The 13384-nt window shown below is 36.5% G+C and overlaps 1 protein-coding gene across 5 annotated transcripts in view; it reads right to left on the reverse strand.

Moving 5' to 3' along the window:
- RAB3GAP2 (RAB3 GTPase activating non-catalytic protein subunit 2) overlaps positions 1-13384 on the reverse strand; it is a 44519-nt gene that overhangs the window by 25970 nt on the left and 5165 nt on the right. For 2 of the 5 annotated variants that reach the window (XM_038133538.1, XM_038133536.1), the window contains exons 2-8: positions 8661-8728; positions 5304-5427; positions 3672-3753; positions 1706-1753; positions 1527-1602; positions 1296-1397; positions 114-213 (exon numbers count right to left, since the gene is read on the reverse strand). In XM_038133538.1, coding sequence (XP_037989466.1) covers positions 114-213; positions 1296-1397; positions 1527-1602; positions 1706-1753; positions 3672-3753; positions 5304-5427; positions 8661-8728 — 600 coding nt within the window. Of the gene's footprint in view, positions 1-113; positions 214-1295; positions 1398-1526; positions 1603-1705; positions 1754-3671; positions 3754-5303; positions 5428-8660; positions 8729-13384 lie in introns of those variants that run through there. The other 3 variants (XM_038133537.1, XM_038133540.1, XM_038133539.1) reach the window with 3 other exon arrangements.

Here is a 13384-nt window from a genome sequence, read left to right on the forward strand (position 1 = left end):
AAGCAAGGAAGATCTAAATCCCACCTTGATTTTTATATTTAATCTAAGTAAATTTCCTAAAAAATAAAGAACTACTAACAGATTGAAAAATGAGCATTTCCCTTTACACGTACCTCTTGCTACCTGATTGCGGCACGCACGAAGGGACTGGAAGAGGCTGAAGCCATCAATTGTCACAATTGCTGCTGGGTACAAGATACTTAGTTCCTCATTCTGGGGAAAAAATGAGAAAAAGGAGACAAAAAAAAAAAAAAAAAAGATCACTGCTGCTGTTAGAACAGCTTATTTTCTGGCATTTTATACTATTAACTACGCAAAGATGAGGATTACATCCAGAGAGTTCATATCGAATAAGCCACAGTCAACCAAGGCAAAACTACAGAAATTCAGTATTAAACTCTCCCAAAAACCATTTTAGCCACATAGTTTTCTACTTTGAATCTCTTTTAATAATTTCTTTGTTTGCTTAATATATCCTATGGCTTAGGAAGAAAATACATAAGCTACAGCAGTTTTTGAAGGCAACAGAAAAACAGGTTCATCTAGAATGTAAATATCACAGGTTTAGGAAGCCAAATTCTGAAACTGGATTAATGCCTGCCTGAATTACCACTTGGGCACATAAATGCTAATCTGGCGATACAAATTCAAGAGTCAAATTCCTTAACGCTTTTGTATTTCAAAACTGATCCCAAAAATGTCACACTAAATCATGTGAATATTTGTACAAAGAAAACTTGGAAATTTCTGTGATTTTGTTTGATTTCCACATAAAGCTTGCCAATTCAGCCAAAAGCAAAGAAAGCTGCCCTCTTTACTAAATAGTCTGAGCTCTGTAGAGCCTTCTCTGCAGGAAATACTCGTAATGACATGCAGGTTCCTAGCCCTATAAATATTCTTTAAATTTCTAGCTATCTTCTCTGTGAAATAATTAGGATAAGTTCTTATGAATGAGTATGAATAGCTCTTGGCACCTGTCAAGTTACATTTTTTCCCTTCATCGATGTATTATCCTATTTTTTGCATGTAAAAGAATAACCAGAAAATGAATTAAGTATTCCTTTGTAAACAGAGAAAAATATAACATATCTATAGAGCTAATACTCCAAAAGACATTCTGAATCCTCAAACTATACAGGTACGAATACATCTAGAATAAGAAATCATGGGTCTCTTGTTCTAAGGAATTGTCCATCCCATCAAAAAATGGCAAAGGACACAGAGGATTCACAGAGAATACTCCCTTCCATACCCCATAACACTGGCACATTGCGTTTGAAATAGTCTGACAAAACCTGTTCTATGACACCAGGATGCCTGGGAATTTCATAGGTTCTGCACTTTAGCTGTAGGACAGGATCTTCATTCAAAAGCTGTGCAAGAAGCAGTACTCCACTCTAGAAAAGAAAGGATAAGAAGCATGAACATTTCTGTCCCTTTTCTTGGGGAAAGCAAAAAGCACAATCTGCAGGGACCAGATGTTTATGGCAAGGGCTCCCTTGTGCTGTCCCTGCTGAGAAACGCACCTCGGTGTAAAACCGAACGTAACCAGAGGTGAAGCCAACTACGATGCACGTCCAGTCAGGGCGGCCTGTGGAGCTCCTGTTTCACAAAGATACACTCAAGTTAAAAACAAATCCCATTCTAAGCCAGAGACATAGAGAAGTGTCATGTAAGGACACTAGTGATGCACATACATCCTTACCTCTTCTGACTTGCCAGTGGAATACACAATACGCTACTCACACATTCACTAGAAACAGAAACACAAAATTAGTGGTTTTCCCTTGCTGTGAAATTTTACCCCACACAAGAGATCTTGCCATGTCAGCACTTTGAAAGTTTTAATAATTTATTAATGCAGCACACCATATATCAAATTCACAATAAGACGCAAAAAAAGTCCCTTCATTTTAAAGACATTTTCAATTACAAGTTCAAGAGTGCTCGAACACACTTTTTGTACCTTGTTAATGATGTCTTTCATAAATCACAGACTGATTATTCTGTCACTACTGTACAGCAGATTCAAGCTGAATTTCATGTGCCTAAAGGTAATTATTTCTACTGATACATAATGATATATCATAAAAAAACATTTTTTTAATGAGCTAACCAAACCATACATATCAAAATACATTTTTGAAATGTGCAACTAGGTAGACTTTATATCCACTGCCTTTCAGTGCCTTATAATTTGAGAGCAGTTGAATATGGTCTTCCCAGTTAACGCAATACCTGAGCATGCTCAATGACAGCCAAAGCATGCAGAAGGCAAGCAAATAAGCAGGCCTCAATATCTCAATTCAGAAATTATTTAACTGTTACCATGATACAAATTTTTACACTGTCTGGGGAAACAGAAGAAGTAAAAAGGTTTTATGAGACAGCATAGAATTCAAGATGACATCCCAAACAGCACTTAAAGCATAAATGCCAGCAGCACTGTTTATTATTTACATTCCAGGTCAACTCCATTTCCCAAAGAGTAACTAAATAAGCAGGGTAGACAATTAGAGAAGGAAAGCTTTCCAAATGCAAGGTTGAGATTAGCTCCAATTTCATTACATCCTCAAAGCAACATTAAATATCTGAGTGACATCTCATCCTGCAATAGCAAAGCTTAGCCACCACAGAACACTCACAGTTGAAGGCAACTTTGGGGAAAGGAAAAAAAAAATACAATCAAAAAACCAACCAAAACCAGTCAAGTCTTTTGACAATTGGACAGTAATTAACATATTAACACCTCCACAGAATAATAAATCAAAATGTATTGAATATAAGTGCCCCTATCTAAATAGAGCTACCTGCTTCAAAGGGTAGCATCCCTCAGGGCTGTAACCATAGCAAGAAACAAACCCTCAAACAGAATTTTTTGAAGTTTTTTTAACAAAAGATGTCAGGGTAATTTCAAATGCATAGCAACAGCAGTTTTATAAAAGGATTATGATTTTTACAGATTGGAGAGAAGCTGAAGTCAACACCTCCTGCAGCAAACAGAAGGCTGAAGGCATTAGGGAGCATGTTCAAATGCAGACAGCAACTCAAGGCTGCAAATATAACAGCAAAGTGCAAAATCTTATTCCATACAGGATATTCAAAAAGGCATCTGTCTGGTTATTGAAGATACATGAAGGAAAAATATTGTATAAATATCAAAGGTATGACCAAAGCAAATTTTCCAAGTCCTTAAGTGACTTAGAGCCCAAAACCGTACTTTGATCAGAGAGGTGACTTTATGCTTGTTTGAATGAGATTTTGAAAATGAAGAGAAGTATTTCTAGAACAACTTCATACATTTCCAGTTGCAACATTCCCTAAGAAAATTTCATCTCTACTACAAAAGATTTTTCCAAAAGTACTTTTTTTTTCCTTCTAGAACAAGAACTTATAAAAAGCATGTCTAAATTACATACAAATACACTGATTTGCAGAGAACCACTCTTCTAATTTGTAAGAACTTGTTCCGCGATACCAGCAACACAGAGGAGTGAGCTTTGCAGATACTGCTTCTCATGAGCCATGTTACTCTATTAGTTTCCAGCACTAATATACATAAAACCACAAATGCACTCAGATGAAAGGAAAAAGAGAACAAGTAAATAGCAGGTTACTAATTGCTAAACATGAAAATAACATCTTAATCACAGCTGCATTTCAACACTTACCCTTCTTCAACATTCAGAGAGCCACTCCAGCCAACAGCATACTGCATTTCTTCCTTTCCCTTGTCACTGTGCTTCCATTTAGCTGCCATGAAGAATAAAGACACCATCCATAAAACTCCAATCATGTGAGATGCGTTTGTTTCACATCTCACAAACGTAGTTCTATTTTTAATTTTTCTCTTTGGTACAATACATCCTACCACACTTAGATTAAGTGCCAATTATAAACCTGGAAGAGCATAAAAGTAAAAATATATTCTTGGTGACTTTTCTAAAGGACTCATATGTTTTCTTAGAAATTTACATGGAATAAGACACTAAAATTTTGAAATATATAGTTTTGTTTAAAAATATTAATACAGTAATCCATCAAATTTTAAAAGGTTCAATTCAGGAAATAGGGATCCTTAGGAAAGAAGTACTAAGCAAGGAAAAACTTCTTGAAACACTACTGAACATGAGCTACAGTTAATAGAAAATTTAAATTTTAACTGCCAAAAAGAACATAAGTACCCCATATTAAATCCGACAGTCTTTAATCATTGCATCATAATTCAAGGTTAGAAGACACCATACTTTGTTACTCACAGGGTACTGTTACAACTGGCATTTCATTGTTCAATCATCTCCCAGGTGTCAATGGACAACCAAAACTAAGTTAGTGTTGTGTGCCATTTGTCTGACACCTAAAACCTGAGGCATAGAGACACTTCTGCCTAGTGGGGTACAGCTGTCACTGTAAAGTTCATCAGAGGCAGTTCTCCAGCGATTTAAATCCCTTTTTTATGCTTGAGCCAATAAGAACTTAATGAGGAGTAATGCTGTTTTTCCCATTTTGATGACATATTAGCAACTGGTCCACAGCAGGTTTGGAATAGGCAGCTTTGAAGGGAATGACAATGCAGTACAACGACTCAATACAATCTGCCCAACTACGCAAATCTGAGTTTCAACACACTGATTTTTTGTTTTAAAATGCCATAATACACCCCATATCATATCATCATTCATCTTCCTCACATCATCCACTGCAGCCTTCAAAAGACCAGAACCCCAAACAACAGCATATCTATAAACAGTAGCTGGCTGATCAGTGTTCATATATTACTAGTGATACCTTTAAAAGTTCCCGGAGCCCTACTTTAGAATAAAATACAAAGCCACCCATTGCTCAAGATGGTATTCAAGAATTTTCTATAAAAGGTGGAATTTCAAGAAAATTCACATTAATACTCCTTTCCAAGAGGGATGCTGGCTTAGGTAATTTTTTTAAGGGAAAAGAAAACTAAGGTCAAGCATTTCCTAATGGCAAAAACCAAAACTTTAGTTTTTCTTACTGAGAAAAATTAATGTCAATGTCTCTGAGCATTTTAAAACAACTGGGTAGTTATAACACATATGCATTTTATGTGACAAAACAGTTTCCACAGATCAAAACACAGCTGAGAAGTAAAGACAAAGCAACTTACTTGACAAGCAGCACCTAGAAAATGCATGATGTGTACTATAAACCACTTCAAAATTCTTGAAGGTATGACTTGGGGGATAAATAGAAGGGAGTGGGGCAAACAAATCTTGCTTTGGTTACTATAAAGTGTCCTGGCATAAACACTCAGTGGAATGCATACTTACGCACTAAAAAGACTGCTTTCTGTTCATTAGCTATTACCATCAGGTCATTGGTTGGTGACAAGGACAACACACAGTCCTGAAACCAGTAATTTCGTTGGTTCTTGGAATTAGATTCCTCTTCTTCCTACAGGTAAAGCTTTAGTCAATGGATGCAACAATTTTTAGACACAGCAGAACGTGCAAGACCAATGAGAACAATCGGGCTTGCCCTCTATAGCAGCGCTGAATGGACTTTTTATTACTGACCACATCACTTCCGCTCCAAGTTGCATGAAAAGCTCTGAGAAATGCATCAGCCTTGCACTAATTCTGTGTGTTTACAAAACAGAAAACAAAGAAGTACTCATCACTAACTCAACTCAAAATCATCTCCTTTCAAGGAGAATGAGATCCAAAGTTTTAAAATCATTGGTTAGAAAGTGGAGAGAATCTCTTTAGTTATTCTCATTACAATCCATACTCAAAATGAAGAATTTAGCCAAGCTCATACATTGACCAGCATTAAGCAAACACATGCACACATGAAGAATGTAACTAGGCTGGTATTTACATGGTGCCAGGTATCAGGCACCTTTCCACAAAGTAACTCCACAATGAAACAATTCCAAACTAAATGGTGACAAGTTTTAAGGGTATCAAGATGGGCAAAAAATTTAGTAAAAATTTAGATACCATCCTCATGTAAAAGAGCAAAAAAATTATATCTTTTTTCCTTGGGGCAACAAGCCAAATATTTTATTACGGCACAAACAAAGTAGCTCCTGCTAATCACAGTTCAAAATCAGGAAGTAACAGCCTTGGAGCGAACTACTGCAAAGTCTCAGAGTTGACACTTCCGATTAGTTAGATTCATCCTCTTATCCAATCACAGCAACATGCTTTTCCTTGTCCACAGACTCCATTTCCACTTCCATATCCAACCCTACCTCCTCTTAGCTCTGTAAAATATTACTCCATCCTCTAATATCTCAAAGCAGCTATGCACAAATAAAAAAAAACAACCACTTCAGTGTGAAAATTTTCTGCTTCATTCTATTTATTCTGTTATAGAAAAGTTGTAACTGCTTGAAAATCTGCCCATTTACTCCCAGCAGGAAAATAAACACCAAAGTTTAGGAAGAATTTGCATATCATGCTCTTAACCAGCTATTCATTATATTTATTTCCTTGCATAAGTTTGTACCATAAAAACGGTTATTGTACACATAGAAATACACTGTGTATCCATGATAAAAGTCTACATTAGCACATTACAAAAATTGTTAACGACTGTTGTCCACACAATCTCCTAATTTGTGTGTAAGAGAACACATTTTCATGCGATTTTTGTCTGTTGATGGATGCCAAATTCTTTAGCAACAATTTCCTCCCATTTACTGGCATTTTTCAAGACTTTACAAAAAGGCAATGAAGTTATCTGAGATACTAATGACAATTTGAACTCCTCATGGCAGAGATAAATGTGTCATGTGCAAAAACACAAACAAAAGCCAAAGAAAAGCCTTGTACTAATTTTTAATGTAATGAATTTCAGACTGAGGAAAAAGAAACAGAAATTAAAGGCTTGTTGGAAGATTAAAAGGAATTACAACACTATTTTAGGCAGAAAATTTAAAATTATCTGTAAGTATAAACAAAGAATTTGAAATGCAAAGACATAAAACATCACCATTCCATATTAGCTACAAAAACAAGATAAGGGTTAAAACAGGAAAAGCAGTGAACTTACCAAAACAAACTTAAAGGCAAAAGACAGAATTACTAAAATCTGAATTTAAGAAAAGATATCATCATTCCTACAAAACAACTAATCAGATCCATAAAAGGACACTTTATAAAAAAAAAAAAAAAAAACCACATTTTTTTAATTCTCAATGCCTTCTCAGAAATTGCAATGTTCCATGAAATAGATACTTGTTCAGGGCACAAGTAATTCCTAGAAACAATAATCTTTCACCAACTATAATGCAAATCAAGAGTTAAAAGCTTAAACAAGGGAATTGATTGTTATATTTTACTAATAATTCTCATGCACTCATTTTGCTGTGTGTTCAGACACACAGACTCCTGTATTTATTTGCTCCTACACAGAACAACATCCTCTTTGCTGTGTATGATAGTAAACCCTTTCTGAAGTTTGGCCTGGAATCACTGGTAACTTTACAAGAAAATTTGCAGGTAGAGGATGCAAGAAAGGTGCGAACCACCTGGCAGAAAAGTGTGACATTTTAAAGAAAAGAGTGAAAAATTGAACTATTTCAATTTAGAAATCCTGCTGGTTCTATCAAATTACAACAGAAGTAGAAAACCAAGTATTTGTTTCACTCATTCAGGAAGTTATAAACATTACAGCACATCTAAGAAAAGATGTGGCCTGAGAAACACACTCATTTCATGACAATTATAGCACAGCTGAGTACCCATCCTATTTAAAAGGTTTTATACCCTGTCATTCCTGACAGTGTCAGTGATTCATCCCTGGGAGACATCATGCTCATTTCAATTTGCCTGTCACCTCAGCTGAAAAATCTGTTTCTCTACTGAATAGTCACAAGGATACTGTCCAACAGCTTGGGCATTTCCTTCCTACACACTGAGAAAAAGATGGCAGATAAAGGGTTTGTTAGCAAGGTGAAGTCTGGATTCCTCAGAGCTCTTAGAAGGAATTAATCAAGTAATTCTGTTGAGATGATTCATTCAGGTGCAAAGGATTTCTACAAGCAGCCTCAGTGACATCTCATCAAGTCAGCTGGCAGTTAGAAGGCTCAGCCTTACAAACAATTAACAGACCAGCCCTGCTACTCTCAGTAGAACAAGTTGTGCAGAGGAATGTTTGTCCCCCTTGAAAGAGCAACTGTGCTGTTCCATCCCACATCGGTACTGTAAACCTTTCTGCAGCACCATCCATACATCACAACATAAAAGGAGCACTAGTGATCCTTAGGAGGATGTCTATGCCAGTAATTCATTATTTAGGATTTTCTGATTTATATTACTTCGTGATTCACTGCCATGCCCTACTGTTTCTGACTAGCTACAAGACAAAAAGGATGCCCTCAGGTGCAGCAGCACAGGAAGATGTGTGTATACTTTGGTGAGAAAAGCCCAACAGAACACTAGAATATGAGCAAATATCACAATAGGTAACATCCAAGTCACATTTAGAAAAAAACTACAGGAACAAGGGACAAACAAGCAGTCACATTTAAAACACAAGTCAAGACCTTTCTTGCCCAGGTGATAGCTACATAGGAGGGAAAAATCAAAACACCACACACACAGACTAATGGAAATGTCCTCTATAATAGGGAAGTTAGCAATAAATATATACACACACGTACATACATATGAACTTACAGGTTCTTGTAATTCTGCCTCATCCCAGGCTCCCCAGCCACCATCTTCCCAGCTTGCTGATTTGCCTGCTTTAAGTGAAAAAAGACTTGTCACAGGAATAGAGAATAGGCAACAAAATAATAATTTGCCTTTCCCCATAAATGCATTACAACTTTTTTTACGGCAGGTACTAAAGGAGTTCTGCTGAAAGAACCCCGAAGTGTCTTATTCTTCTGTATTTTATTTACTTCCATTTCTGACACTACAGAAGAGTATCAACAGGAGATGTACCCAAGACACAAAAGGGAACAATGGTACAGGGAAATTCATCTGTGACCACAAAACATCTGAGCCCAGAATAATGTAGATCCCACCAGCAAAGCAAAAGCTGAAGGTTTGGCCTCAGATGAGAAAATGACAAGAAGGATCTTGGTCATTCACATCTCTGCATGACAACAGAGAGGAAAATTAACGAGACACTGATCAGTTTCAATTATATCATTCAGAAACCTCAGAGTAAGTAAAAGCTCACAAAATACCTCAAACATCTGAGAAAACAGAGATTAATAGAGACAGGCCTACTTCTTTAGTTGTAAGAGTGAATGTGGAAGTTCTTTTTTTCACCTGGAAATACAGAACTTAAAATAAATTGAAAAGCTACAGGCATTTAGTAGTAGTAGATGTACAATTCTCAGACACTACCACACCTGCGACCCTCAAAAAATCAACAAACATCATTGTAGTTCAGTAGAAAAGCCAAGGACTGACTTCCATCCAAGCATGCACTAGAGTGAAATCTGAAACAGTAACATTGACTCCAAGAGTTTTCCAAGGATTTCTTTCAAGTTTTTCCATTAACTGTTGTGATGGTAAATTTGACCTTAAGAAGAAGTTTAAGCACAATGTCACAAATGAGTTTAAATTTAGTTCTAAGCAAGCAAGATTCTGCCATTTTGGATGGCCAAACAGTACAGACAAGAAGGTTTGTATCAAGAACAATTTTATTTGGCCTAAAAACTCATAGTTCTGTTACCACCAAGCAAGGAAAGGCTGAACAACAAAACAGAAATCTGCAATCTCTCTGTTTAAGTTAGATTTGAAATCTTCTGTATGGCTAATGAAGACAAAAACCTTTGAAAAAAAAATTCATTTAAGACAGACTTTTCCCCAATGCTGTTGAGAAGGTATTTTAGGAGGATGTAGAAGACAAAATGCCCACTCTGTTTTACATCTGTAAAATGGAAAGGTCTGTACCATGTGCAAAACAGGCAAGCCAAGCAGTTTTACTGCATCATCATCAATGCAGATATAACTACACTACTATTTCAGACTATATAAGCAACAAGCTTCCAAGGGTCATAGTCTCATCTTGTATTTCAGGTTGGAATTTTTTGCAGTGTACAAACATATAAAGGAAAACGATGGCAAATACTGTTGAATATAGTAACCACAATAAGAAAACAGCAGCTAACTTCAATGTTTAGATTCAGATAGCTAATAAAACTCTACTTCTGTTCGCATTTTATTATCTAAAAAGATTTTTTTAAAAAATCTCCATCCTATAAAATTAATGGAGGTGTGAAATACAAAGCTGTGTTTCGTGTCAGGTACATACAGGCAACATGTGTACTCGTGATTATGATATGTGTGGAAACTGATCATGGGACAGGTATAAATACAAATTCTAATAAATAACTGAGGGAGTAAAGCATGGAAGAACGCCTTTGAACCTATCCTTTGTTCACAATTAATCTTTATAGCATTTGAATTAAAGCTTTAAGGATGTTGCTGTTTGAAAGGAATTTTCTGCTTGTAGCCAAGCCATAAAGAGCTTTGCAATAATAACATTTTGAAGTATAATTTTAGAATATTGTTTGTAGTAAGGAGCTTTGAAACTATAGCTTTAGAATATATAAAAATGAAACGTGCTTATGTCAACACCTTAGCAAAACAGTAAAAAGCAGCTTGAGAAAGGAAGATGAACATCAACTCAAGGATTGATAGCTTCGACCAAGGGAAGCTGAACATCACTGTTATGAGCTTTATAGTCTTTGGAATTAAAAGGTGGACCCACATCTGGAGTCTGGACCGCACCAGCTGGGAGACTTCTTTCTTCTTTTGGAAGCCAGACCCCACCATCTGGGGATACTCCTTTTGGGGGTACATCCTGAGAAAAACTAAATCACAATAGTGTATAGAATTGTGACGTAAAAATTTGGAATAGAAACTACTGAGAAAGCTTATGAGTACCCCTATAAATACCTGCAAACCTCAACAATCGTGCAGCTGGAGGGAAAAATTCCCCCTCTGTACCCAGCGCTGTTTTGCTCATACTTCACCATATAAATTATTAAATTAATTACTGCTTGAATATTGGCCTAGTCAAGCTTCTTATTTATAACAGAGGAAAGAAATCTGCCCATGTGCCATGATCCAGAAACAGAACTATATCTAAGAAACACAGCTGGGGCCAATGTCTTCCCTGCAGCACAGAGCAGACCAACCTTCTCCAGAAACCTCAGCCACTTCAATTCTGAGACTGAACACCCACAACATAAAACTGCAGCTGTGAGGATTCTTGCTGCCTCTGTGAATAGCCACAATTTTGTGGTAGCTGTCATCATGCTGGGATGATACTAGATAAATGAAAAAAAGATGGGAAAATGATGTAATGGTGAGTCACCATTCCACTGACAAAACTGCAGAGATCTTTTGGAACTGTGTGTGGCCTGCTCTGCAAAGCCAGCACCCTATCCAGCTTACAAGCGTTTACAAGCCTGCTCCCTCATATCCATCCTCCTCATTGGATAGATCATCCCAGGATGTGCCATCATATGTATTTCTCAAGGCCTGCATCCATCTTGCCTTTCTTCCACAGATTATTTCTTACTTAAGAAGAAATTAAATTAAAATTATTTTCTTATTATTTTGATGTTTCACCTATGTGATAAATAGTGAAGCAAGGCATTAAACAATAGACAACAATCTCCGGAACAATGGACAGAGGAGACACAGTCATAAAGTAACTCAAAGCACCAGTTATTCACCTGTGCCAAAAAATTATAAAGTACTCCATGGAGGCTGCTAACTTGCACAGCCTTTCCCACCCACCAGCACTTGATAAGGTTAGTCAAATCAGAGGCCAAGTCCACAGGGTCCAAATTCTGTTACGATGAAGATTTTAAGAAATCACTCCCCACCATTTCCTTTAGTAACGTTACAGATCAGAACTAGCAACTGTGGAACATAACACATTACCTGGTAACCAATACCTAAGCAAGCCCTAAACAGTTCCAACATGATAATTTTTTCCAGACCCTCTTCAGGAAAAAAAAAAAAAAACAAAAACAACAAACTTTCCTGCACAAATCTCTATTTCCATTCAACTCTATCTCTGACTAGTAGTAGATGTCTTATAAACAGTTCTCCTTACTTGGATAAAGCAGAAGCAATATTCCAGATTTTGCTTTACTATGGAGATTGCAAAAATAAAAGCTCATCTACTGGATTTACATGAACCACTTAATTCTTTAATTTGAAGCATATAGCATCAGCACATTTGAAACTTAAGTTGAAAGTGGTTTAAATACTGCACACATGCAACATGGGTGTTAATACATAAGAGAATTCATTTTAAGCACATTTATCATTAAACATAATACCTACAAGAACAATTTTTACCTGTAAGCATGTTTTGTTTAAAAGACAAGAACAAAGGAGAGAGAAAAAAATCACAACAGATCAAGACGATGAGGTCTAACTGGCATTTAACAGGTCAAATTCAATATGAAAGATGTTCTTACTCACTTCCCAAATTACAGAACAGACATCTGAGCACAGAGAACTGCCAGTGCCCTTCTTTCCAGAGCAGCACCATGACCTGGAGCAGGCAGCTGAAGCCCTTCCTTCCTGCCCTCACATTTACATTCCAAATCCATGCAGGAGGTTATTGGAGGATGCACTTGGACACACGCAATCAAGTCCCATCCATGCTTTATGAATATAAAACATTATTAGGTAATAGTACAAGAAATTATTGCTTAACTGTGAGAGTTGCAGGTTTTCTTCCATGCATGTTTACTGCAATTCTGATACCACTGGATTGCATAATTACAAAAGAAATAAAAGCAGTTTCTTTTCTCTTCAGGCCAAATAATTTTAGAAACAGCTTAGAATCTTCTTGCTACTCAGGAATCATAGAGCATTTATTCCCAAAGCTCCTCCAATGTGAGGACTGACAAATACATAAGGCTATTTTGCCAACATTACACGGAAGCCTCTCTTGAGACTAGTTTTATATTTATTCTCTCTTCTCACTTCAGGCATCCTTAAGTGGGGGAAAAACCCAAAAGCATAACTAAGTTAGTCCTCTAATCACAAAAATAACCACTTGAGCATTTTTTCTTCCTTAAGAGGTCACAATTCCTTTTGACAAAGTGAAAAATGAATAAATGACTAAATTAAAACTAATCCAGGAACAACATAGATTTTTTTTTAAAGTATTAGTGCAAAGTCCCATGGCTTACAGTCATAACTGAGCCCCAAAACCAAATCTTGAAATACCAGAGGGGAAAAAAAAAAACCAAAGGCCATAGGAGAGAAATTAAACAGATTACATATAAAACATAGTATTCCATACTTTTTCTCAGATGCAAGCAATGCCTTAAGTTAAAGCAAGAAAGAATGAAGGCTATGCTATAAAGGAGGTGTTAAAGCAGCAAAAACCTCAGGTGAGAAGATAATTT

The sequence above is a fragment of the Motacilla alba genome, chromosome 3 (assembly GCF_015832195.1).
Source record: "Motacilla alba alba isolate MOTALB_02 chromosome 3, Motacilla_alba_V1.0_pri, whole genome shotgun sequence".
Taxonomy (NCBI): Eukaryota; Metazoa; Chordata; class Aves; order Passeriformes; family Motacillidae; genus Motacilla; species Motacilla alba.